The 26,424-nt window shown below is 53.5% G+C and overlaps 1 protein-coding gene across 3 annotated transcripts in view; it reads left to right on the top strand.

Annotated features, from left to right (window-relative positions):
• The window catches only part of MORN1 (MORN repeat containing 1), a 71,596-nt gene that overhangs the window by 21,654 nt on the left and 23,518 nt on the right, over positions 1 to 26,424 (top strand). For 2 of the 3 annotated variants that reach the window (XM_025366217.1, XM_025366227.1), the window contains 2 exons: positions 11,416 to 11,539; positions 13,158 to 13,324. In XM_025366217.1, coding sequence (XP_025222002.1) covers positions 11,416 to 11,539; positions 13,158 to 13,324 — 291 coding nt within the window. Of the gene's footprint in view, positions 1 to 11,415; positions 11,540 to 13,157; positions 13,325 to 15,845; positions 16,132 to 26,424 lie in introns of those variants that run through there. The other variant, XM_025366236.1, reaches the window with a different exon arrangement.

The raw sequence follows: 26,424 nt of genomic DNA, 5'->3' as shown, positions 1-26,424 counted from the left end.
TTTTTTTTGAGACGGAGTCTGGCTCTGTTGCCCAGGCTGGAGTGCAGTGGCCGGATCTCAGCTCACTGCAAGCCCCGCCTCCCGGGTTCACGCCATTCTCCTGCCTCAGCCTCCCGAGTAGCTGGGAGTACAGGCGCCCGCCACCTCGCCCGGCTAATTTTTTTTGTATTTTAGTAGAGACGGGGTTTCACCATGTTATCCAGGATGGTCTCGATCTCCTGAACTCGTGATCCGCCCGTCTCGGCCTCCCAAAGTGCTGGGATTACAGGCTTGAGCCACCGCGCCTGGCCTTTTTTTTTTTTTTTTTTGAGACAGAGTCTTGCTCTGTCGCCCAGGCTGGAGTGCAGTGGCGCGATCTCGGCTCACTGCAAGCTCTGCCTCCCGGGTTCCCGCCATTCTCCTGCTTCAGCCTCCTGAGTAGCTGGGACTACAGGTGCCCGCCACCACGCCCAGCTAATTTTTTGTATTTTTCATAGAGACAAGGTTTCACCATGTTAGCCAGGATGGTCTTGATCTCCTGACCTCGTGATCCGCCCGCCTTGGCCTCCCAAAGTGCTGGGATTACAGGCAAGAGCCACTGCGCCCGGCCCCAAAATTGTGTTTAATTAGCTGGCCATAGTAGTGTATGCCTGTGGTCCCAGCTACTTGGAAGGCCTAAATTGGGAGGGTCCCTTGAGCCCAGCAGGTTGAGGCTACAGTGAGCCCCATGACTGCACCACTACACTCCAGCCTGGGCGACAGAGGGAGACCCTGTCTCAGAAAAAAAAAGGGGGGGAGAGAGAAAGAAGAAGAAGAAATTTTTGAAAAGTCGTCGTCTTATTTTTGAGCCGTGGAGTTCTTTACCGAGTCTGCATACAAGCCCTTTATCAGACACATCTTTGCAAATGTTTTCTGTCCACCTAAGGCTTGTCTTGTCATTTGCTTAATGCTATCTTTGGAACAGCAAAAGTCTTTAATTTTGGTGCAGTCCAATTTGTCCATTTTTTCTTTTATGGATCATAGTTGTGGTACCGTATTTAAGAATTCTTTGCCTAACCCAAGTTTCACAAAGATTGTCTCATATCCCTCTGGAAGTCTTATAGTTCTAGCTCTTACATTTAGGCCTGTGATCCAGTTTGAGTTATTTTTATGGAAAAGATAAAGTTCTAAATTCATCTTTTCTTCATGGGGATGTTCCGTCATCCCAGCACAATTTGTTGAAAACACTACGCTTTCGCCGTCGAGTTGCCTTGGCACCTTGGTTGAAAATCCGTCAGCTCTAAGAGTCAGGGTTTATGCCTGGACTCCCAGTCTGCTCCATTGATCTGTCTATCCTGATTTATCTTCAGTCTATGCCAGAGCCACACTCTCTGGATTCTTGTCGCTTTTAGCGCGTTTTCCAGTTGGAGAGTCCTCCAGTTTTGTTTTTTCTTTTCAAAATGATCTTGACTCTGCTGGGACTTTTACATTTCCGTATAAAATTTTAAGATCAGCTTGCCAACTTCTGCAACAACAACAAAAGAAGGCTGCTGGAATGTCGAAGGGGTGCGTTGAACCCCTCTGGAGAGAATGGCCAGATGAAATCTTACCAACACTGAGGCCTCCAGCTCATGAACACAGAAGCAACTCTCCATGTAGTTAGAGTTCCTACTTTATCACCAGTGTCTTGTTACTTTCAGCACACATCTTGCACTTCTTTGTGAAATCTATTAATACATAATAATATTTTATTTATTAGATATTGAATTATAAGTATTTTGTTAATTATTTCTAAACACTGATAAATTTGTTGTATTCTTTTTATGCCGTCATGAGTAGAATTTTCTTAACTTCATTTCAGAGGTTGCTAGACTACAATTGATTTTTACATATTGACCTCATTTCCTTTGACTTGCTTTACTCATTTATTAGTTGTACTAGTTTTTTGGAGGATTCCTTAAGATTTTGTCTATATACGATCATATTGTCTATAAATAAATATAATTTTACTTCTTCCTTTTCAGTCTGAGCATGAAAAGCTGTAAGGTTTTTACATTACCTCCAGCAATGAACGAGGGTTCCAATGGCTCCACACCCTCCTCGGTACTTGCTAATGTCTGTCTGCGTTTTTTTTGAGACTAAGTCTTGCTCTGTCGTCCAGGCTACAGTGCAGTGGCGCGATCTTGGCTCACTGCAAGCTCCACCGCCTGGGTTCACACCATTCTTCTCCCTCAGCCTCCCCAGTAGCTGGGAAAACAGGCGCCCACCACCACGCCCGGTTAATTTTTTTTTGTATTTTTTTTTAGTAGAGACAGGGTTTCACCGTGCTAGCCAGGATGGTCTCAACCTCCTGACCTCGTGATCCACCCTCCTCGGCCTTCCAAAGTGCTGGGATTACAGGGATGAGCCACCGCACCTGGCCTTTTTTTTTTTTTTTGGAGACTGGGTCTTGCTCTGTGGTCCAGGCTGGAGTGCAGTGGTGCGATCTTGGCTCACTGCAACCTCTGCCTCCCAGGCTCAAGCAATTCTCCTGCCTCAGCCTCCCAGGTAGTTGGGACTACAGGCATTGGCCACCATGCCCGGCTAATTTTTGTATTTTTAGTAGAGACGGGCTTTCACCATGTTGGCCAGGATGGTCTCCATCTTCTGACCTCATGATCCGCCCACCTCAGCCTCCCAAAGTGCAGAGATTACAAGCGTGAGCCACCTCGCCGGCCTGTCTGTCTTTTGGATATAGCCATCTTTGTGGGTGTGAAGTGGTGCCTTCTTGTGGTTTTGATTTACATTTCCCTAAAGGCTAATGATGTTGAGCATCTTTGTGTGTGCTGTGGGCCATTTGTAGATGTTAGCTGGAGACATGGAGATAGGAGGCGGAACTTGACTCCAGAAGTGGGGCTCAGACACAGGACCAAATTGAGGACTACATAAAACAGGGCCAGGGCAGAAGCAGCCTTCCGTAAGACACGCTCACCGACACATCATGCCCGTTTACCATCACCATGGCAACACCTGGGCGTTCCCGCCCCTTGCCATGGCAATGACCTGATGACCCACAAGGTACTGCCGCTTCCCTAGAAGTCTCCACATAAACCGCCGCTTAATCTGCGTGCAGTTAAAAGTGGGTATAAATATGACTGCAGCACTGCCCTGAGCTGCTGCTTTCTGCCTGTGGGGCAGCCCAGCTCTGCAGGAGCTGTGGCCCTGTCACTTCCATACCTCCCGCTCACCCTTGAATCCTTCCTTGGCCAAAGCCAGGAACCCTCACAGGCTAAGCCCTACTGTGGAGCTCACCTGCCCTGCATCAAAATGTCTTGAGAGTTCTTTACATCTTCTAGATACAAGTCTCTTATCAGATATCTACTTTGCAAATACATTTTTCCATTTCGTGGGCAGTCTGGCAGTTTCTTGGTGGCATCCTTTGAAACACAAAAGTTTCAAGTTTTGATGAAGCCCGATTTCTCTATTTTTCTTTTTATTGCTTTTGATGTCATATCTAAGAAGACTTTGCTTAGTCTGGAGTCATGGAGATTTACTCCTATGTTTTCTTTTAAGAATTTTAGGCCAGGTGCGGTGGCTCAAGCCTGTAATCCCAGCACTTTAGGAGGCTGAGATGGGCAGATCACGAGGTCAGGAGATCGAGACCATCCTGGCTAACCCAGTAAAACCCCATCTCTACTAAAAAAATACAAAAAACTAGCCGGGCGAGGTGGCGGGCACCTGTAGTCCCAGCTACTGGGGAGGCTGAGGCGGGAGAATGGCGTAAACCCAGGAGGCAGAGCTTGCAGTGAGCTGAGATCTGGCCACTGCACTCCAGCCTGGGCGACAGAGCGAGACTCCGTCTCAAAAAAAAAAAAAAAAAAAAAAAGAATTTTGTATCTTTAGGCCAGGCTCACACCTGTAATCCCAACACTTTGGGAGGCCAAGACAGGTGGATCACCAACATGGCAAAACCCGTCACTACTAAAAATACAAAAACTAGCTGAGCATGGTGGTGGGTTCCTATAGTTCCAGCTACTTGAGAGGCTGAGGCAGGAGAATTGCTTGAACCCAGGAGGCAGAGGTTGCAGTGAGCTGAGATCACACCACTGCACTCCAGACCAAGACTCCATCTCAAAAAATATATATATATATAAAATAAATAGAATTTTATATAATATTTATATATAATTTATTTGTATATAATTTTATTTGTATATATAAAATAAATATATATAAATAAAAATATATATAAATTTATATATATTTTTTGTATATGTATACAAAAATATATATATATTTAGCTCTTACATTTAGGACTATGAACCATTCAGTGTTAATCTTTTTGTATGGTATAAGGAAGGAGTCCAGCTGTTGTATATTCTTTTGAATGTGGATATCTGTTTGTCCCAAGATCATTTGTTAAAAAGAGCATTCTTTCCCCAATTATCCTTTTGTTTGTTTTTGTTTTTTTTTTTATAGAGACAGAATCTCACTCTGTTGCCCAGGCTGGTCTCAAACTCCCAGGCTCAAGCGATCCTCCCACCTTAGCCTCCCAAAATGTTGGGATCACAGGCATAAGCCACCAAGCCTGGCGTTTTTTCTTTCTTTCTTTCTTTCTTTTTTTTTAATAGAGCAATGAATTATCTTGTCCTTCAGTTTGCTAAACTTTTGTTGGGAATTTCTGCATCCCTCTTCATGAAGACGATATTGGCATGAAATTTTCTTTTCTTGTAATGTTTTTGTCTAGTTTTGCTATCAAGGTAATGCTGTCCTCATAGAATGAGTGAATTAGGAAAAATTCTCTCTTCAAGTTTCTGGAAGAATTTGTGTGCAGTTGAGAAGAATGTGAATTTTGTTGCATACAATATTTTATAAATCAGGTCAGTTTTGTTGATATTATTGTTTTTTTTTTTTTTTTTTTTTTTTGAGACGGAGTCTCGCTCTGTCACCCAGGCTGGAGTGCAGTGGCCGGATCTCAGCTCACTGCAAGCTCCGCCTCCCGGGTTCACGCCATTCTCCGGCCTCAGCCTCCCAAGTAGCTGGGACTACAGGCGCCCGCCACCTCGCCCGGCTAGTTTTTTTGTATTTAATAGAGACGGGGTTTCACCGTGTTAGCCAGGATGGTCTCGATCTCCTGACCTCGTGATCCGCCCGTCTTGGCCTCCCAAAGTGCTGGGATTACAGGCTTGAGCCACCGCGCCCGGCCTTGATATTATTGTTTAAGTATACGATATCCTTGCTGATTTTCTGTCTGCTTGTTTTATCAGTTATTGAGAGTAGCATATTGAAATATCTGACTATCATAGATTTGCCTTGCCAGGTGCAGTGGCTCATACCTGTCATCCCAGCATTTTGGGAGGCTGAGGCAAGCAGATCACTTGAAGCCAGGAGTTTGAGACCAGCCTAGCCAACATGGTGAAACCCCATCTCTACTAAAATCTCTACTAAAAATACAAAAATTAGGCATGGTGGTTCACACCTGTAATCCCAGCTACTTGGGAGGCTGAGGCAGGAGAATTGCTTGAACCTAGGAGGCGGAGGTTGCAGTGAGCTGAGATCACACCACTGCACTCCAGCCTGGGCGACAGAGCAAGACTCCGTCTCAAAACAGACAAACAAAAGATTTGCCTATTTCTGCTTTTATTTATCTCAATTTTTGGTTCATGTGTTTTGGGGCTCTGTTATTGGGGACATATACATGTGGGATTTTTATGTGGTTTAATCAGTTGATCCCTTATCACTGTGAAATTACTTTCTTTATCTCTAGTTAACTGTCTTTACTCTTACATCTACTTTCTGTGATGTTAATATGGTCACTTTTTATTTCTTTTGACTAGCATTAGCATGATGTAGCTGTATCCATCCTTTTACTTTTAGCTTGCTTATGTTTTTTAAGTGTTCTTTTTGTAGGCAGCATATAGTTGTCTTGCTTTTTTATCCAATCTAACAATCTCTGCCTTTTAACTGAACTGTTTATACCATTCACATTTAATATGGTTATTGACACAGTAGGATTAAATTTACCATTTTACTATTTTTTAATTTGCTCCAGCTGTTTATTTCCCCTCTATATCTATTTTTATCTTTTTTGAATTGGGCATTTTTTATTATTCCATTTTATCTTCTCTGATTTTTTTTTTCCCGAGATAAGGTCTCACTCTGTCACCCAGGCAGAAGTGCAATGGTGAAATCATAGCTCACTGCAGCCTCGACCTCCTGGGCTCAAGTGATCCTCCTGCCTCAGCCTCCTGAGTAGCTGAGACTGCAGGTGCACACCACCACGCCTGGCTGATTAAAAAAAAATTTTTCTTGTAGAGATGAGGTATCACTCTGTTGCCCAGGCTGCTCTTAAACTCCTGGTCTCAAGCAACCCACTCACCTGGGCCTCCCGAAGTGCTGGGATTACAGGTGTGAGCCACCGCGCCTGGCCCTCTGTTAAGGGATTAATTATAACTCTTTGCTTCATTATTTGAGGGATTACTTTAGGGTTTACAATTCATGAAGTGAAAGTGGAGCATCATGAAGGGATTGGAGGAGGAGGAAGAGGAAGGGTTGGTCATGCTGTGTCAGGGTAGCAGAGGTACATCTTGACTTACCAGTTACTTTCTTTCTTTTTTATTTTATTATTTTCTCCTGGCAAACTGTGACACAGTTATTTTCAAGAGCTATAATACTACTTCACGTGTAAGAACTGTACAATTGTATACCTTTTTTGCCACTCCCAATTTTTATGCAATTGTTTTCATACATTTTATGTTCATATATGTAATAAAATTAATAATACATTGTTATTTTTATTTAAATGACCACTTAGGTTTTAATGTATGCTTAATAAACAGTAAGCAGTCTCTTCTGTTGACCCACATTGCTGTGGCTTCTGGTTCTTCTTGCTTCTTCCTGTGGATCCATATTTCCATCTGCTCTCATTTTCCTCTGCCTGAAGGACTTAATCTTTAACATTTCTTGTAGTACAGGTTTGCTAGTAATGAATTCTTTCCACTTTTGTATGTCTGAAAACATTTTGATTTTAGTTTCTTTCTTTTTTTTTTTTTTTTTCTGAGTTCTGCTCTGTCACCCAGGCTGGAGTACAATGGCACCATCTCAGCTCACTGCAACCTCTGCCTCCCAGGTTCAAGCAATTCTCCTGCCTCAGCCTCCCGAATAGCTGGGATGACAGGCACCCACCACCACACCCAGCTAATTTTTTTTGTATTTTTAGTAGAGACAGGATTTCACCACGTAGGCCAGGCTGGTCGCAAACTCCTGACGTCAGTTGTTTTCATTAAATTTGGAAAATTTTCAACCATTATTTCTTCCAGTAGTTTTTCTGGCACAGCCTGTCCCATGTGTTACCCATGATTGGGCTACTTGAGGTTGTCCCACTGTTCACCGGTTCCCTTCCTTTCTTCCTTCTTGTTTTTTCTTTCTTACTCTTTTTTCCCTCGATGGTTCACTTGGGATGGCTTCTACAGCTGTACAGTTGAACAACACAGGTTTGAACTGCGGGATCCACTCATACACAGGTTTTCCTCTGCCTCGGCCACCCCCAGAACAGCAAGACCAACCCCTCTTCTTCCTCCTCCTCCTCAGTCTCTTCAGTGTGAAGACAACAAGGATGATCTTTATGATAATCCATTTCCACTTAATAAATAGTAAATATGTTTTTTGGTTTTTGGGGTTTTTGAGATGTCTCACTCTGTCACCCAGGCTGGAGTGCAGTGGCATGATCTCAGCTCATTGCAACCTCCACCTCCTGGGTTCAAGCGATTCTCCTGCCTCAGCCTCCCGAGTAGCTGGGATTACAGGCGCGTGCCACCATGCCCGGCTAATATTTGTATATTTAGTAGAGATGGAGTTTCACCATATTGGCCAGGCTGGTCTCAAACTCCTGACCTCGTGATCCGCCTGCCTCAGCCTCCCAAGGTGCTGGGATTACAGGCGTGAGCCACTGCGCCCGGCCTTGTTTTCTTTTACTATGATTTTCTTTCTTCTAGCTTACTTTATTGTGAGAATACAGTATTTAATAGATACAACATACAAAATACGTGTTAATCAACAGTTTCTGTTATCAGCAAGGCTTCTGGTCAACAGTATGCTATTAGAGTTAAGTCATGGGGGAGTCAGAATTGACATGTGGATTTTCAGCCGTATGGAGGGTCAGCGGCCGGCATTCCCATGTTGGCCCAGGGTCAACCGCATTTCCAGGTTCGTAAATCTTTTCTTCTGTGATGTTTAACCTGTTGTGAGCAACAGCATACTTTTTTATCTCATACATTATAGTTTTCATCACCAGAAGTTTGACATCGTTCTTTTTTCTTACTGATTGATTGATTGATTGATGGAGACAGAGTCTCGCTCTCTGTCTCCCAGGCTGGAGTCCAGTGGCACAATCTCGGCTCACTGCGACCTCCACCTCCCAGGTTCAAATGATTCTCCCGCTTCAGCCTCCCAAGTAGCTGGGATGACAGACACGTGCCACCACACCCAGCTAATTTTTTGTATTTTTAGTAGAGATGGGGTTTCACCATGTTGGCCAGGCTGGTCTCAAACTTCTGACCTCAGGTGATCTGCCCACCTCAGCCTCCCAAAGTGCTGGGATTACAGGTGCGAGCCACCGCACCCGGCTCTTTGTTCTTTTTTTATATCTTCTGTGTCTCTATTTAACTTTGGAACATGGAATACAGTTATGATGACCATGCTTGAATGTCCTTTACTGCTGATTCTAACATCCATGTCGGTTTTGGACCGGTTTCAGTCAATGTATTTTTCTCCTTGTTATGGGCCATACTTTCCTGCATTCTTTGCATGCCTCGTAATCTTTGACTGGATGCCAGACGTTGTAAATTTTACCTTGTTGGGTGCTGGATATTTTTGTATTCCTGTCAATATTCTTGAGCTTTGTTCTGGGGCACAGTTCAGTGACTTGGAGACAGTCAAGTCCTCCTGGGTCTTGCGTTTATGATTTGTTGGGCAGGTCTGCGGGAGACCTGTCTGCCCCACACCAACGGTTCCCCATGACTGTAGCAAGAACCTTCTGAGAGCTTGTCCCAGCTTCCTGTGACTTCTGAGTTTTTCCAGCCTGGCCGATGAGAATAGGCACCATGCCCAGTCCTGTGTGAGGCCCAGGTCCTGGTCCCTCTTAATTCTTCGGGTGGTTCTTCCCCAGCCTTGTGGAGTTTCATCCCAGCTGTGCTGACTGGTGCTCCGCTGAGTATTCCAGGGCCTCCTGCAGGCTGCGGGGTCCTCCCTCTACTCAGGGTCCTCTCTCTCCTCTTCGCTGCTCTGCCTTTTGAACTTTAAAACTCTGAGGCCGGGCGCGGTGGCTCAAGCCTGTAATCCCAGCACTTTGGGAGGCCGAGACGGGCGGATCACAGGGTCAGGAGATCGAGACCATCCTGGCTAACACGGTGAAACCCCGTCTCTACTAAAATACAAAAAAAAACTAGCCGGGCGTGGTGGCGGGCGCCTGTAGTCCCAGCTGCTTGGGAGGCTGAGGCAGGAGAATGGCGTGAACCCGGGAGGCGGAGCTTGCAGTGAGCTGAGATCCGGCCACTGCACTCCAGCCTGGGTGACAGAGCGAGACTCCGTCTCAAAAAAAAAAAAAAAACAAACTCTGACTGTGTGCCTTGTTCCCCAGATTCTCTGCTCATTTTTCTCAACTGAGGGGTTTGTTGGGCTGTGCCTCAGTTTCCTCTGTCTGCAGCTCATCCTGCACGTTCTCTTAAGGCAGTGGCCACACCGTTTGTTTCCTTCTTTGAAGAATCTGTCCTGAGTTGCCTGGTGTCCGGGAACCTGGTGATCAATTTCATCGCACTTTGTCGGCGTTCTTGGCTGTTTGAACCGGGCGGGGTGTCCGTCGATCCCAGTCACTCCGTCCCCAGACGGAAGTCCAGCAGGCTACGCTGGTGTTTTTACATTTCACATCTTTGCTTTCTCAGTCACGTCTCCTGCACCAGATCTTAGGCTGGGTTCCTGTTGACCTTTCCTTCTCCATGGGACCTTGACCTCAGAGTCCACATGACCAGGCCCTGGACCTGTGCCTAGTGCTAGGGGTGCAGGGTGTGATACTTCATCGGTGATGATCAGGGACAGCCCTAGGCTCTGAGGCGACCCTCCACCGCCACCCCAAGTGGGAGCCCGCCTGGGCCCTGCTTTGTCCGAATAGCCCATGTTCGCTGAAGTCCAGTCACTTCCCACCTGGGAACCCATCCCAAAGCTTGGCATCCACTCTGGGGCCCTGAACTGGTCTCCTTCCTCTTCTTTTGTTTCTTTTTTTTTTTTCTTTCTTTCTTTTCTTTTTTTTTTTTTTTTTTGAGACGAAGTCTCTCTCTGTCTCCCAGGCTGGAGTGCAGTGGCATGATCCCGGCTCACTGCAGCCTCCGCCTCCTGGGTTCAAGTGATTCTCCTGCCTCAGCCTCCCAAGGAGCTGGGATGATTACAGGTGTCTGCCACCACCCTTGACTAATTTTTGTATTTTTAGTAGAGACAGGTTTCGCCATGTTGGCCAGGCTGGTCTCAAACTCCTGACCTCAGGTGATCCTCCCAAAGTACTGGAATTACAGGTGTGAGCCACTGCACCTGGCCTCCTTCCTCTTCCTCTTTGCTCCTCTCAGCACAGCCATCCTGCCTCCACCCACGGTGCCCAAGCCACTCCTCCCTGCTATCCAGCTCCCACATGGGGTCTTCTGAGTGTGGCTGAACACCCAACTCCGCCACCTCCACCTGCCCAGCAGGGCCCAGAGCATCTGCACTCAGCAACTCAGAGGGACAATGGTGTCCACTCCTTGGGCACAGTCCTCGGGGGGCCACCTGCAGCCTGAGGTTCCCAGGAGCAATGGGGTGCAGGATGAAGCAGCTGACTCAGCAGACACTTGGTGGGCACCGGCTATGTGCCAGGCCCTGTGCTGGGTACCTTGGTGGAGGGACCATCCCCCCGGGTCAGGGTGGGAGATGGGCATGGAAGGCCTGCTATCCGCCAGGGGGATGAGAACCACGTTGGAGGCCCCGGGAGCTTGTGCCAGTGCCACCCCATGCCCCTGACCAGCCCAGGGCCTGGGTGTACCTGAGGTGAACCCCTGAGGCTGGTTGGCAAGGAGATGCCTTCTGATAGTGTGCCACCCCCAGGCTCGGGCAGAGGTGGAGCCAGGGGTCCCCGAGGCCCAGAGCTGGCGATTCAGGATCCAGGACCTGAGGCAAGGGGCACAGGGGTGTTGGGGTGAGTGTGGCCAGCACCAGAGATCCCAGGCCGGGAAACTTCTGCAGGGCATGGGAGAGGAGCAGAGAGGCCACGGAGGGCAAGCCGGGGTACTCAGCCCCCTGGGGCCACGGCCGCCAGCGAATGTGGCCCCGCCGAGTTATAAACACAGTGTCCCAGAGGCCTGCCCCGGGCCCACAGGCAAGTCTTGGTGAGCCCTGTGCCCGCGCCCCCTGCTCCTGGGTGCCTGCGAGTGTTCACTGCCTGCTCCTCTCTCCTGGAAGGCGAGAGTGGCCGGGTCCTGCAGATCTCAGCGGGTGTCAGATACGTGCAGCTGTCGGCCTATTCTGAGGTCAGCTTTTTCAAAGTGGACAGAGACAACCAAGAGACACTCATCCAGACCCCATTGTGAGTACGTGTGACACCAACGAGTTAGTTTTGAGTTTGTTTTGAGTTCATTTAGATCACATTAATTCCTTGTCCTTTTTTCCCTGGAGACCTGGGCTAAGTCCTGGTTATGACAAATGAAATATTCGATGTCTGTTCTAAGGAAACAGCTCCCTTGAATTTCAGTATCTGACCCTTTGCTGTGGTCCCTCTTGCCTTGTGAGACCGCAAGCCCCTAGTCAGAGCCCCCAGTCTCCCCCAGCAATCAGCCCCGAAGCCTCTGGGCCTGGGTCCATATCTGGAGGGGAGACGTCAGGACTCCGGCCCTCGGGTGCTCCTGGGAGGAGGGTTGGCTGCAGAGATGCTCAGGCCTCTCTTTTTTTTTTTTTTTTTTTTTTTTTTTGAGACGGAGTCTCACTCTGTCACCCAGGTTGGAGTGCAGTGGCCAGATCTCAGCTCACTGCAAGCTCCGCCTCCAGGGTTTACGCCATTGTCCTGCCTCAGCCTCCCGAGTAGCTAGGACTACAGGTGCCCGCCACCTCGCCCGGCTAGTTTTTTTGTATTTTTTTAGTAGAGACGGGGTTTCACTGGGTTAGCCAGGATGGTCTCGATCTCCTGACCTCGTGATCCGCCCGTCTCGGCCTCCCAAAGTGCTGGGATTACAGGCTTGAGCCACCGCGCCCGGCCTGCTCAGGCCTCTCTTGATGCAGCCAGGAGGGGAACGGCCCTTACCAGCCAGGCCTAGTTGGGCGCCACTCCCCATGCACACATCACCAGGCCTCCCAGGAACACGCTGGACCAGGCCAGTGTATGCACAAACCCACATGCAAACAGAGGCCTGAGCTGCAGGACTCCAGGAAGAGGCCTCACTCTAAGCCCCGCCACATGACAATCCATGCATTTTCCCGTTCACAGTCAGAACTTAGCCGTGCCCCAGGCGACCAGACCTGAGTGTACCGCCACAGCTCTGACACTCCCTTTTCCCACCAGCCCTTCTCCAGAGTTAAGGACAGTCTGACATTTGCAGTAAACTTGGACCCACTGTGAAAGTCAGAATGCACCCAAGAGGTGATGCTGCTGGAGTTGTCATAAAGAATAATGGGGGCCGGGTGCGGTGGCTCAAGCCTGTAATCCCAGCACTTCGGGAGGCCGAGACGGGCGGATCACGAGGTCAGGAGATCAAGACCATCCTGGCTAACACGGTGAAACCCCGTCTCTACTAAAAATACAAAAAACTTAGCCGGGCGTGGTAGCGGGCGCCTGTAGTCCCAGCTACTCGGGAGGCTGAGGCAGGAGAATGGCGTGAACCCAGGAGGCGGAGCTTGTAGTGAGCAGAGATCGCGCCACTGCACTCCAGCCTGGGTGACAGAGCAAGACTCCGTCTCAAAAAAAAAAAAAGAATAGTGGGGGCGGCAGGCAGCTCTTCCTTCACGCTGAGACCTGCTATCTGGCTAGGCCCTTTTTCTCTCTGGGCCTCTGTTGATCCCATCCCAGCAGGAGACCTCCCAGAGAGGCTGAGTAGCACTCCCTGGACTCAGTGTAGGCAAGTCCCTGGGTCCAGGGCATGGACCACGCTGTCTGCCTGCACGCTAGCTTGGTGTGGGGTGAGCAGAGCCAAGCTGCCCCTATTCCTTTGCAGTGGGTTCGAATGCATCCCTTATCCTGTGTCCAGCCCCGCAGCTGGGGTGCCGGGGCCCAGAGCTGCCAAGAGAGGTGCAGAAGCCGACGTACCCCTGCCCAGGAGAGACCTGGAGCTGGATTTGGGTGCCCTCTGTGGCCAGGAGGGCACCCCCGGTGGCCTGCTTGGTAAGTGGAGCTCACAAACCAGTTGGGGGTTGGGGGTGGGTGGGCCCAGGCCCAGCAGTCAAGGGAATGTGTGGTCATGGGGACCCAGAACCAGGCTAGAGCAGGAGCAAGCCGCACCCAGGGTCAGTTGTCACGCGTGGGTGAAAGGAGGCAGGGCCAGGCAGCTGCATCCCCAGACAAGCAGTCCCGGGGTGCTGCGGAGGCTCAAGCCAATTGTTCGTCTCCCCTGAGCCTGGCAGGGGCTCAGCTTCGTAGGGTCCTCAGGGCAGAGTTTCTGGGTCTCCCTGGCTGAGGGCAGCAGACTCACCCAGGCCTTGAGGCCAGTGGCCAGCCTGGACACGGCCCCAGCCACTCCTGCCACCTGGTAGCCCCCACAGTGGCCGCTGGCCGTGGCTATCTCAAGGTCTGGGTTTCCTGCTGCTCCACTTCTGCACGGGTGGCCTCACGTTTCCTCATGGAGATGAGGCCCAGGTGCTCCGACAGAACCCCCAGCCCCCAACTCTGCCCCCCAGGCTGGGGCCAGTGAGAACGGCACTTCCATAGAATGTGTGGCCTAGACTTCACACGGATCATTCCAGAGTTACTCATGGAGTTGAGTCAAAGCTTAATCCCTCCCGTGCAGCGCAATGTGCCCGTCAAACCCTCCCATGCAGTGCAGTGTGCACGTCAAACCCTCCAGTGCACTGCAGTGTGCCCATCAAACCCTCCAGTGCAGTGTGATGTACACGTCAAACCCTCCCGTGCAGTGCAGTGTGCGCGTCAAACCCTCCCGTGCAGAGCAGTGTGCGCGTCAAACCCTCCCGAGCAGCGCGGTGTGCGCGTCAAACCCTCCCGTGCAGCACGGTGTGCGCGTCAAACCCTCCAGTGCAGCGCGGTGTGCGTGTCAAACCCTCCAGTGCAGTGAACCGTGTGCACATCAAACCCTCCCGTGCAGTGCAGTGTGCGCGTTAAACTCTCCCATGCAGCGCGGTGTGCGTGTCAAGCCCTCCCATGCAGCGCGGTGTGCGCGTCAAACCCTCCCGTACAGCGAGCGGTGTGCACGTCAAACCCTCCCGTACAGCGTGGTGTGCGCGTCAAACCCTCCCGTACAGCGTGGTGTGCGCGTCAAACCCTCCCATGCAGTGAACCATGTGCACGTCAAATCCTTCTGTGCAGTGCAGTGTGCATGTCCCATGCAGCATGATGTGCGTGTCAAGCCCTCCCATGCAGCGCGGTGTGCGTGTCAAACCCTCCTGTGCAGTGCAGTGTGCGTGTCCCATGCAGTGAGCGGTGTGCACGTCAAACCCTCCCGTGCAGTGCGGTGTGCGTCTCAGTGCCAGAGTGAGGGAACAGTCTTAACAGCGTTGGGAGGCCCTGGGGTGCTGCCAGCCACCAGGTCCTTCTTGCCACAGCCCTGCACCCCAAGGCTCAGTAAACGGGGGTCGGGCATGGGGGTCCCCACTGTACGAATGCCTGGCACTTTGAGTTTGGGGGCCTTTGAAGAGGGCCCAGCTGACAGCTGAGGTCCCCGGCCCCTAGAGCTGGGATCTGAGCCTGGGGTGCTGCTTGGGGAGGACACAGGCCGCAGGTTCCTGGGTCGAGGAGCACAGGGCAGATCTGAGAGGCTGTGGTGAGCCCAGATTCACAACTTAGCGGGGGTGGGCTGTGTGCCACCACCTTCCGCACGCAGGTAAATGTCCCAGGTTTGATGAGATGCCCCGAATCATCCCCAAATGCACCTCATATGCCAGCCCTTGTCACCTGCCTTGGCCGATGCGAGCTCAGTCCCTGCCATGTCTCTGCCCGGCCCTGCCCACCCCACTCAGCCCCAAGTCCCCTGGAGGCTGTCTCCAGGATTTGCACAGATGGCACCACCACCGCCTCCCCAAATTCCGAGGCCTCTCCACTCTAGACCTGAGCCCCACCTGCCACCCCTGAGTCCTCACAGTCTCCTGACCCGGCTGTTCCACTCGGGGGAGCCCCAACTCCGACCCTCCAGGCCCCTGGGGCGGGCAGGCACCCCTCCCAAGCCGGAGTCTGGTGAGCCTTGGTCTGGACCCCCCTTTCCTGTCCCTTAAGCCAGCCTAGCAGGCCCCAAAACCTCCCTCACATCTTCCTGCCCAGGTGTGCCTGTCCCAAGGGTGCCCCAGACCTCAGCGCAGCCAGCCACACCGCCTCGTGGGCTCAGCTCAGCTCTAGGCTCTCCTGCAGCGAGACAGGGCTGAGGTGTGTGGTTGGCAGGCTGTGCCTGCACCCTCTCTCCCGGGCACTGTGTGGCCTGTGACCCTCCTGGTCACTGTCTGCAGCAGCCCCTCTCAGCAGCCAGCACTCTTGGCCGGTCACTTGGCCCCAAGTTCTCCCTGAGGATCCGTGACTCACACAGCTTAAGTGGGAGGAAGCAGCAACGAAATGGCCCTCGCCGTCCTGGGAAGAGCCTCCGCCACCAGGGCCACCTTCCATGCCTGTGCCCCTGCCCCCGGAAACCTCACCCAGCTGGTGGCCAGAGCCCCAGAGCCTCAGAGCCTCAGGGGTCTGCTTGTAGGGAGCTCATTCTTCTAGGATCAGATGAGGCTCCGTCAAACAACGGCTGTGAGCGGAGCAGCAAGCCCGGCATCATTCTTCATATAAAAGAGCATGCGGGCATCCCAGGTGGGACAGCAGGGCCCGGCGCCTCCACGGGAGGCCAAGGCGGCCAAGCCTCGGGCCAGCAGGGCCATGGGGGGTCCAGCCCGCGCCCCCTCGTCTGCCTTTACCTCAGTTTATAGAAGCAGTTTTATGCCGCATAGGTGGAATAGCTCTCATATTTCTGCATAAAAATACTTACTGGGCGCCACGCCTTCTACTTGGAGAGATTTTCGGAGCCAAGGTCTCAATTAAAACCAGCCTTGTGCCTGCATCGCACCCTACCCCGCGCGGGCCCCTGCACCAGCCCCACTGCCTGGGTCTGGGGGCCTCCCCCAACTCTCAGCCCGGCCCAGGCTATTTCTGGCTTGACGATGATGTGAGTGTCCAGGCATAAATTATCCAGCACAAAAGAAATGTCCCTTGGGAAACCTAGAGGTACATGCTTTTGTTTTTGTAAGACCTGCTGGGGCTTGAACCCCAGACATTTGGAGTTTGGTGCCAAGCTCTGCCTAGGGCTCATGGGTGCATCCAAGACCAACCCTGGGAGGCTGGGCTGCTGCTTTCACACTGATGTGAAACTAAACCTCTCTGTGCCTCAGTTTCCTCATCTATAAAGGGAGGGTAACAGCAGTGTCCACCCCAAGGACGGATGACTGAGTACACATGCTGGCCTCCACCCCGACCTGTGCAGGGGCACCCTGGAGGGGAGGAGCCTGGCCTGGGGTCTGGTGCAGCCAAGTCCATGCTGAGAAGAGGAGGGGGAGGCCAGAGTCAGGGAGGGGCTCTCCAATAGGCTCCTACTTCCTTTCCGTCACCCAGGCTGGAGTGCAATGGCGTGATCTCAGCTCACTGCAGCCTCCACCTCCCAGGCTCATACGATCCTCCCGGCTCAGCCTCCAGAGTAGCTGGGACCACAGGCACGAGCCACCATGCCTGGCTAATATTTTGTATTTTTTTGTAGAGACAGGGCCTCACCATGTTGCCCAGGCTGGTCTCAAACTCCTGAGTCCAAGCGATCCTCCCACCTCAGCCTCCCGAAGTGCTGGGATCACAGGCTGCTTTCACTTTCCTTTTCTTAAAACTGGAGAACTCCCTCGCGGGAAGGGGCGGGTCGGGCATGTGTCCCCGGGGCACGGTCGGCAGGGTCCTTGCTTTGTCTGTCTCCTGTCTCAGCGACTGGGCCAAGGACCCAGCAGGGCTCACCCTAGCACCACACCCGACTAATTTTTGTATTTTTAGTAGAGATGGGGTTTTGCCATGTTGGCCAGGATGGTCTCGAACTCCTGGCCTCACGTGACCTGCTCGCCTTGGCCCCTCAAAGTGCTGGGATCACAGGCATAAGCCACCATCCCAGCCTCTTTAGTCTTTATCTTCCCTTCTTTATGTAATCCATAATGCCATTTAGGACTGATTGATCGGGCTTGCTGCTTCCAGACCCCTTCATTCCGTGCAGCAGTTGACACAAACTTTTCTTTCCAATTCCCATCTCCCGTTGAAAGTCTGCCCCCAACATGTGGCCTTCACAGCACCCTAGGACATGGTGGGTTCTCCCTGCCCCAGGACAGCAGGGTGCTGGGCAGAGGGCCCCACTCAGTACCTGGAGCCCAACCAGGCCCCCACCACAGCCCTCAGGCCCTAGGGGATTGGGGGCGCTGGCCAGGAGCCCTACAGAGGAAACGGAGTCATTTCGAAGTTTCAGTTCCAGCCGGGACAGCATTCATCCCCAAGTAGGAGAAAACTAAAATAATGATGGCTTAGACAAGAGTAGTCCTGGCCAGGAGGCTGGAGGTATCAGCCCCACTGTGTCAGGAACCCAGCTCTGTCTACCTGGGCCTACCAGCATCACCCCGAGGTCTGGGGCAGCTCCCGGAGCCCCCTCCCTCAGTCAGCAACCCCTGCTCAGGCCTGGAAGAGGAAGCCAATTCCAGACAGGCCCAGGCCCAGCCGCAGGGAGGCCCCAGAATCAAGGAAGACCTCACAACCAGCCAGCGGGGACCAGGGGCCGGCTTTAGCCATCGTCCTGAAAGAAAACAAAAGGTGCCGTTCTGAGGCTGTCCCGCGTGTCCAGGGAAAATACACCAGGAATCATTTCCTTGTAAGCGTGAACTTCACATTCTCAAAAAAAACAAACCAAAGTCCCTTGCTCACACTCGTCCCTGGCCCGGTCACAGCGCTGCTTGCTTGGCTCCCAGACGGGCGTCCTTCCCTCTGGCCATACCCTTGCCAAGGGGTGGGCCCCGTTGAAGCCTCTGGCCTGGCCTGCAGTGCGTCCTGGGGCCGCGTGCAGCTGTGCTGGTCCCAGCCTCAAGTTTCCATCTCTGTGCTTACCTGGGAGAGGGCTGGGGACCACGGGATGCAGGATGCCCAGTAAGACCCCTGTCCCGTGGCTGCAGAGATGGCACCTGTGGAAACGTGCCCACCCCACACCAACCATGGCACGCCTTCCAGCCACCAAGCAGGATCTCCCACGCGGACGGCCACTCATGTGCAGGGCAGACACGTCAGGCCAGAGAGCTTCAGGCCAGAAGATAATCCAACATGAGGCCTGAAGGAAACTCGGGCCAGAAAATCTCCAGGGTACCTGCCTGCCGAAGTCCCTTCCGAGGACTCTCCTGAGCCAGTGGCTGAGACACGTGCATCCATGGCGGAAGCTCCAGGTCTGGGCAGCCCTCTCCCCGCAGTCATAGGCTACGCACACTAGGAACACCTACCTGCAACAAAGCCCGGCCACAGCCAGAGAGCAGGATGGCTCTCGCCAGGCCCCTGGGGTTGCTCCCCGCCGCTGACCCCCTGCTGCGTGGCACAGGCTTCCCCATGGCCCTGCCACTTTGGCTTCCTCCCGGCAGGCCATGTGCTTAGGATGAGACATGGCTGCTTTTAGCAAACAACACTAGGGTGACTTCAGTCCAGCCAAGATGACTTCTCACTCACATCAGAGCCCAAGAGGGAGAGGTGAGCTCCCTCCCCAGCCACTGGGGACCCCAGTTCCTGTTACCTGTTCTGCCACTGTCATCTTTCTGCACCACCTCATGGTCCTGGATGGCTGCACAGGCTCTAGCCATTATGCCCCTATTCCAGCTAGCAGAAAGGGGGAAGCATAAGTGGCAAGGAGAAGGGCCCTCCCCTTCTTTTTTTTTTAATTGCTCTATGCGTTTATTATTAGCTATTATTATTGCAGAACGAGGGGACAAAAAGCTCACAAACACTCTACACAATTTCATAAGACACATTGCAGGGGAAAAAGTGACTGAGATGGATCAACAGTATGCTAGGGTGTTGATGGACGCATTCATCGGGGAGGTGGACCTCTAATTCCTAGTGGAGGGGGCCTCATTCCTGGAGGGGGCATGCCTTCCGGCGTCCCTCAAGCAGGGGGAAGCCCAATTGGTAGGTAGGCCTGTGGGTGGCCTCATACCAGGTTCAGAAGCACCACGTTTTAACTGTGGACATCAGATGTGGTGGAATGGCAATCATGACCGTGGGCCAGAGGAGCAAGATGCTGCTGCACGTGGCCCGCAGAATGAGACGTATCCTACAAGATGGCGGAGTCTTCACTGGCACCTTTAAGGCTTTTGATAAGCGTGTGAATTTGGCCCCTGCGATTGTGAGAGTTCAGAAAGATGAAACCAACGAATGCGAAGCGACCAGAACGTGAAGAAAAGCGGGGTCAGGGCCCCCCCCTCCTTTTTTTTTTTTTTTTTTTTTGAGACGGAGTCTCGCTCTGCCGCCCAGGCTGGAGTGCAGTGGCCGGATCTCAGCTCACTGCAAGCTCCGCCTCCCGGGTTCACGCCATTCTCCTGCCTCAGCCTCCCGAGTAGTTGGGACTACAGGCGCCCGCCACCGCGCCTGGCTAGTTTTTTGTATTTTTTAGTAGAGACGGGGTTTCACCGTGTTAGCCAGGATGGTCTCGATCTCCTGACCTCGTGATCCGCCCGTCTCCGCCTCCCAAAGTGCTGGGATTACAGGCTTGAGCCACCGTGCCCAGCCAGGGCCCCCCCCTTCTAAAGACGCTTCCTGGAGGCGCCACCCTCACTGCCGCTGCTCAGAACTTGGTTACACGGCCCGGCCACACCAGGCCACACAGCCAGACGAGGCCACACAGAGACAAGAAGCGCAGCAAAGACTCTGTTACCGGAGGAGGAGGGGAGAATGGCTCTTTGCCAAATGGCTCATCACGAATGACCCCTGCTGGGTCCCCACAGGTGCACCAACCGACTTGAAAGTCCTGGAGAGGGCTGGCAGGCAAGGACCTGAGTCTCCAGTCACCCCTGCAGGAGGAGCCCAGGGACCCTCACTCGCTTCTCTGGTAAGGAATTGGGTGGGGTGCCCTGCCGTGACCCTGAAACAGCCTTTAGTCTCACCCTCCATCTCCACAGACTCTACGCCTGCCGCTTTTGCAGTGAAAGCCCAGTGCTAGGGGTGAGTGTGTGGGGAGCGTGGGAGACGGGCGCTGACCCGGCCACCCTGGGCAGCTGTGCTCAAGCAGCACCCCCGCCAGTCCCAGCTGGACTTTGCCTGGCAGGACACCCGACAGGCCTCACTGTGGCCTCTGCCCTGGGGGTCGTGCGTGGGGACCGAACAGTGGGATGTGCTGCCTCCCCGCGCTGCTCCACCTGCCACAAACACAAACTGGAATGTTCTCAGCCACCTCCAGACTTCACAGCCTCTGGGCTTTGGGGCACAGAGGTCGGGCTGCCCTGGGGAGAGGAGGGAGAGAAGGAGGGCTTTGAGAGAGCACGGACATGAGTCAGACCTGAAATCAAGCCAAGCCAAGCCGCCTCACGTTTTAAAGCAATTGCCAGTGTCTCAGCATGTTCTGAAGCTCAGGGCGACAGCCAGGGGCCGATAAACACCTGCCACAGATGCCCAGCACACCTGTGTCACCCCCGTGCCACCCCTGAGGTCTCTGGACTGAAGGAAACAGAAGGCCCCGGAAGGCACCTCCTGCTGGGTCAAGGCCACTGGGGTCTCCCAGGAGCACCTCCAGCCCCGCCCCTCATGCCCATGTTGTGGGGAGCACAGGCCTTGCTCCACTGTCTGTGGAGGAGGCTGGAAATTCAACCCAGCCGTGCCCACCCCAGGGACAGGCTTCCCGGGAGCTCACACTCGCCCCCAACAAACTGACGTGGACTCGGGGTCCCAGGCATCTTTCCTCGCAGACCCAACAGCAGCCGGGAACAAACCCTCCAGAAACCTGCCTTTCACTCATAGAAATAAGTTGACAAAGAGGGCAAATCCTTTCTCTTTCTGGAGGCCTAATGTCAGTGATACGTAATTGCACATCACAGTATTTTATTATTTTGTTGATATGAAATGTTTCAGTTGTTTAGTTGTTTTTAACTTTCAAATAAGGATTTGCATTTCGTTGAGAAGAAAAGATGATTTCCAAGGCGTGGACTATTGCCAGATACTCTAAACCCTATTTTGGTTAAATTACAGCACCCAGATTTTAGTAACAAAGCACATTGATTTTATATTCAAAGGATTTTTATATTTAGTCTCTTAACCTTTTGTAATTCCCACCCACAGCTTGCAGCGAAGAACCCTTTTGTGTCCCTTGTTGTCAGTGGGGTGTCTGCCTGGGCCCCGTAATTTGGGCCATTGAGTTGGAGTGCAGGTGCTGCCCATGGCGGGTGGACACGGTCAGGCCGGCTGGGCCCCAGTGCCTCAAACAATCCCCTGGGAATTGGATTTGGGAACGTAGAGAGGCTGCAGGCATGAGAGGACGTCAGGTTGCTTTTCTTTTCTTCTTCTTTTTTTTTTTTTTTTTTTGGTTTAATGCACAAAACCCTCCCAGTGAATATTTTCAACAAATCTGAGTGGTTTCTCTTTTTCATGTGTTGGACAAATGGTTTTGAGTATTCATCAGATGGGATCTATGAAGAATCAATCATTATTGTAAGATGATTTTAAAAATCAAGGTGCCCTCTGCCACTAATTCAATCTTGCCAGTAAAAGTGTCTGAATGTGCAGCAGAGAATTTCAGGAAATTTCATTGCCTCGTGGGGTGATAACAGCTTTAAATATTAATTGTCTATGGTTAATTATGGCAGAGTAGCATGAAAGAGCCATATTTTTAAAGGAATGTTTGTGCTATAAATTCTTTTTCTAGGAATCACATCATATAGAGGGACTGTCCCAGAAAAATACAGTATAAAAAGATATCATGTTGCTTCCAATGCCAGAACAGTGGATGAAAATGGAAATGAACTCAGACTTCAGGGTGTGCGTCTGTCTAAAACTAAGCAGGGATGTTGGAGGGGCAAGGTTAATTCTCTGCCTTCAGGCAGGCGTGTGGGAGCCGAGGGGCTCTTTGGCTGGCAGGCGGGTGGAGCACCCCTCCCTTGGGGTTAAGCAGCCTCTTTGGAGGTGGCTGCTCTTTTGGGTAAAAGCTTAAGCTTTCAGGTTCCCTCCTCCTCCACAGGTCCTTTTCTCTTCTCCCAGGTTCCTTCCTGTTCTTCCCTCCCCTTCCCGCCTGGAACAATTCAGTCCTAAAGCCGTCAAGTCCTGCCAAGTGAGGTAGCCATTGGGGTCTCAGAGCTGTGTCTGGGTGTTGGGCCCAATGGAGCAGGGAAGCCCCCAAGCACGGGGCCTGAGGGGGTGATGGAGGCAGCGTCCATGGGGTATCCCTGCGCTGAGGGGTGCAGCAGGGCCTACAGACACAAAGAAGGGGGGACAAGAAGGAACCCGTGGGCTTGCATTCAGGGGTGTGAACTGGGGGTTTGCATCATAGAGAGGAAAGTGAACCTGTGCGTTTGTGTGCATGTCTGTGTACACACGGCTGTGTGTGTGTGCACGTATGTGTATGTGCCTGCACAGGTGCGCGTGTGCATATGTGTGTGCGTGCCTACGCAGGTGCATGTGTGCGTGCGTGTGCGTGCCTGCACAAGTGTGTGTGCGTGCACGTGCATGTCTGCGCAGGTGCGCATGTGCATGTGTGTGCGTGCCTACGTGTGTGTGCGTGCTTGCGCAGGTGCATGTGCGTGTATGCCTGCGCAGGTGCATGTGTGCGTGTCTGCACAGCTACACGTGTGCATGTGTGTGTGTGCGTGTGTGTGCGCTTGCACATGTGTGTGTGCACATGTGTGTGCATCTGTGTGTATGCATGCACAGGTGAGCATGCGTGTCTGTGCAGGTGCATGTGTGCATGTGTGTGCGTCTGTGCAGGTGCACATGTGCATGTGTGCATGCCTGCACAGGTGCGTGTGTCCATGCGCATGCGTGTGCCTGCACAGGTGCATGTGTGCGTGTGCGTGCCTGCACGTGTGTGTGTGTGTCTGTGCAGGTGCGTGTGTGTGTGCAGGTGCGTGTGTATGCCTGCGCAGGTGTGTGTGGGGGGGAGGTGTGTGTGCGTGTGCACTCACTGGCTCTGCCAGGGCCCGTGGGCAGCGGCTCCCCAGCAGGCAGGAGCAGACACAGCACCCAGGTTCGCATCTGAAAAAAACCGGGGTTCCCTGGAGAAGCAGCAGATCCGGGCTGGGGCAGGATGGAGGAATTTCCCCCACGGAGGGCAGAGGGAGGAGGAGTCAGCTCCCCATGCAGACGCCCCACCACCCTCACGGAGCCATCACGGTGGACTCCACTGGTACTGGATCAGTGAAAATCCTGCCCCACCCGGTAGTGTGGGCTGAGCAGACCACAGCGTCGCATCCATGCCTTTCCTGCCAACGATGCGTAACCCAGGTCTCTCTGTGATGAGACCTCAGACAAGGCCACACGGGGGAACCTTCCCTGAAAGGCCTGGCCTGGAAACTTCAAAGACGCCAGGACCATGGCAGTCAGGGAAAGGCCCAGGAATGTTCCGGACCGACGGAGACTGAAGACACAATGACAGCTCTCTGCAATATGTGGTCCCAGGCTGATCTCCTTCCTGTGAGGGACATCACTGGGCCATGGGAAAGCCCAGGCTGGGGTCTGACCCTGAGGCGTGCCCTGCCCCAGGACGACTGTGCTGGGTTATGTGAGGTGAAAAACTTCCTGGTTTGTAAAATGCACTCAAGGACGTGGAGTGAGAAACAAATTCAGCAACGAGGCCAGGCGCGGTGGCTCACACATGTAATCCCAGCACTTTGGGAGGCCGAGGCGGGCAGATCATGAGGTCAGGAGATCGAGACCATCCTGGCTAACACGGTGAGACCCCGTCTCTACTAAAAACACAAAACTTAGCCGGGCGTGGTGGCAGGTGCCTGTAGTCCCAGGTACTCGGGAGACTGAGGCAGGAGAATAGTGTGAACCCGGGAGGCGGAGCTTGCAGTGAGCCGAGATCTCGCCACTGCACTCCAACCTGGGCCACAGAGTGAGACTCCGTCTCAAAAAAAAAAAAAACAACGGACTTTCAGACGGCCCAGGCAGGGAAAACATTCTTTGTACTCTACCTGTGACTTTTCTGTAAATGTTTGATTAAACATTTACCCCAAAATGGAAAATACCAGTGCACTCTGCACACAGGGCAGCAAGGGAGTGACAGAGGCGGCGGGGGCCGAGCAGGAGCCTCGAGGCCGCAGCAGCCGCGCAGTCCACCCCCTGCCCCGCAGTCAGAATCTAACCCTAGGCCATCGGGAGCATGGCACGGGCAGCCACGGCGGGGAAGACACCTGTGTGGCCCCATCCCCCGCACCGAGACCATGGGGCCAGCAGCTGACTTGGGGTGCTGATCCTCCCGCCTCAGCCTCCCAGCACTTCAGAACATTCCTGGGCCTTTCCCAGACTGCCGGGGCCCTGGCATCTTTGAAGCTTCCAGGCCAGGCCTTTCAGGGAAGGTTCCCCGTGTGGCTTTGAGGTCTCATCACAGATGGAGGCTGCATCTCTGGCAGACGCGGAAAAGGGGAGACAAGATAGAACCCATGGGCTTGGGGCGTGTGAGCTCGGAGTGTGTGTCATAGAGATAAGAGGAAACATCCGTGTGTGCGTGTGTGTGTGTGGCCTCATACACGCGGCTGTGTGTGTGCTCCTGCTCTCCCCTGGCAGGGCCTGTGAGCAGCGACGCTGCTGGTGTGAGCTTGGCTGGCGTGGGCACCTGGGCACCTGGGGTCAGAGCTGCTCACTGCAGCCTGGCCCTAGGCCCTTGGCACAGTTTCTGTTCCTCAAGGAGGCCCTCGGACACAGAGCCCCTATGTTGCCAGCTAGAGTGCCTTCATCTCCATCTCTGGTCAGCCGCAATGCTGCTGGCAGCCTGTGTCCACTGGCGAGGGGCAGGTGCTGGGATTGGCCCTCTGAGCGGCCTGAGGGTCCAGCTGGCAGGGCAAAGGGTCTCCCGGTGCAGAGCCTGGCCCTTGTTGTTCAGAGCCACGTAGGGTGAGCCCGAGGCTCTCCAAGGAGGACGGAGGCGAGGCAAGTGCCCCGAATTGTCCTGTGTCCCCCAACAAGGCTGGCCCACGCTCGGCCGCCAACAGGGAGCAGCGGGGGAGTGCGTGGCTGCTGCCCCAGCAGGTGGCAGGCTGTGGGTGTGCAGGCCTGGCCCTGGCCCGGTGGAAGGAATGGGTTGGAGGTGCCAGGGGCAGACACAGACCCTGATTGTGGCAGCCTGAGGACCGCCTGTGCCTGTGCGAGGGTGCGGGTGCATGTGGCCACCCATGAGTACAGAGCGTGAGGACACGTAGATCCCTCCCGGCGGCTGACACTGTCTTCGTTCTTCTCATTTGGTGCCAACAGAGAGATGGTGATGCTCCCTCTGGCAGAATTCTGCATTTGGGGACTTGGCATTTGCTGCTGGAAGGTGGAGGTCGCCCCCCTAGGACCTCCGTGGCCAGCTTCAGCCCTGCCCCAGGCTCTGCAGGTGGCCGTTGTGGCTCATACAGCCCGCAAGTTGGCACAGCGCTCCCCCTTTCCCTTCCCACTGGGGCGGCTGGGCCCCATCTGTGCAGCGCAGGGACAAGGCCCCCAGGGACGGAGGCCGGAGCAGGCCAGGGTCATCACACTTGCCCCGAGAGGCCAGCAGGGACCAGCGTGTCCTTTGCACAGCCCAGCCCACGCAGGATCCCTGTCCAGAGGAACTGCTGTCTGTGCAGTCCCCACCCCTGGCGTCTTCACCAGCGTCGGCCTTAGGGCTCCTGCACCCCACATCCTGTCCCCCAGGCCTTTCCTAGCCCCCCAACATGCTGCTGGTCGCTGGGCCTTCCTGCTCCCCCACAGTGAGAGTGTGGCCCTGTGGGGGACGCTCGGGGCCAGCTTGCCACACCGCCTTGTCGAGCGTGCTCACTGGAGCTTCTGGGGAGCAGGTGCCCGGCTTCAGAACCACGTCTCAACCTGCCCTGCAGATCCCTCCCAGGCCCACCAGCCCCTCGTGCCTGGCCACGCCCAGCCCTCAGGTGATGCTGCTCTGGCAAGAAGAGCCCCTAAGGCCACCTGAGGGCAGTGCCCCTGAACGTCCTCCTCAGCCGTGACTGCGGGGACGCACGTTCTCTGCTGGCCTGATTCTGGTGGGTCTGGACCAGGCCCTCCCACACTCCTTTCTCTCCTGCTCCAGATGGGAAAGAAGGCCGATGGCCGGGAAGGGG

This window comes from Theropithecus gelada, chromosome 1 (genome assembly GCF_003255815.1).
Source record: "Theropithecus gelada isolate Dixy chromosome 1, Tgel_1.0, whole genome shotgun sequence".
Lineage (NCBI taxonomy): Eukaryota > Metazoa > Chordata > Mammalia > Primates > Cercopithecidae > Theropithecus > Theropithecus gelada.
This window is presented reverse-complemented; position numbering and strand designations above follow the sequence as displayed.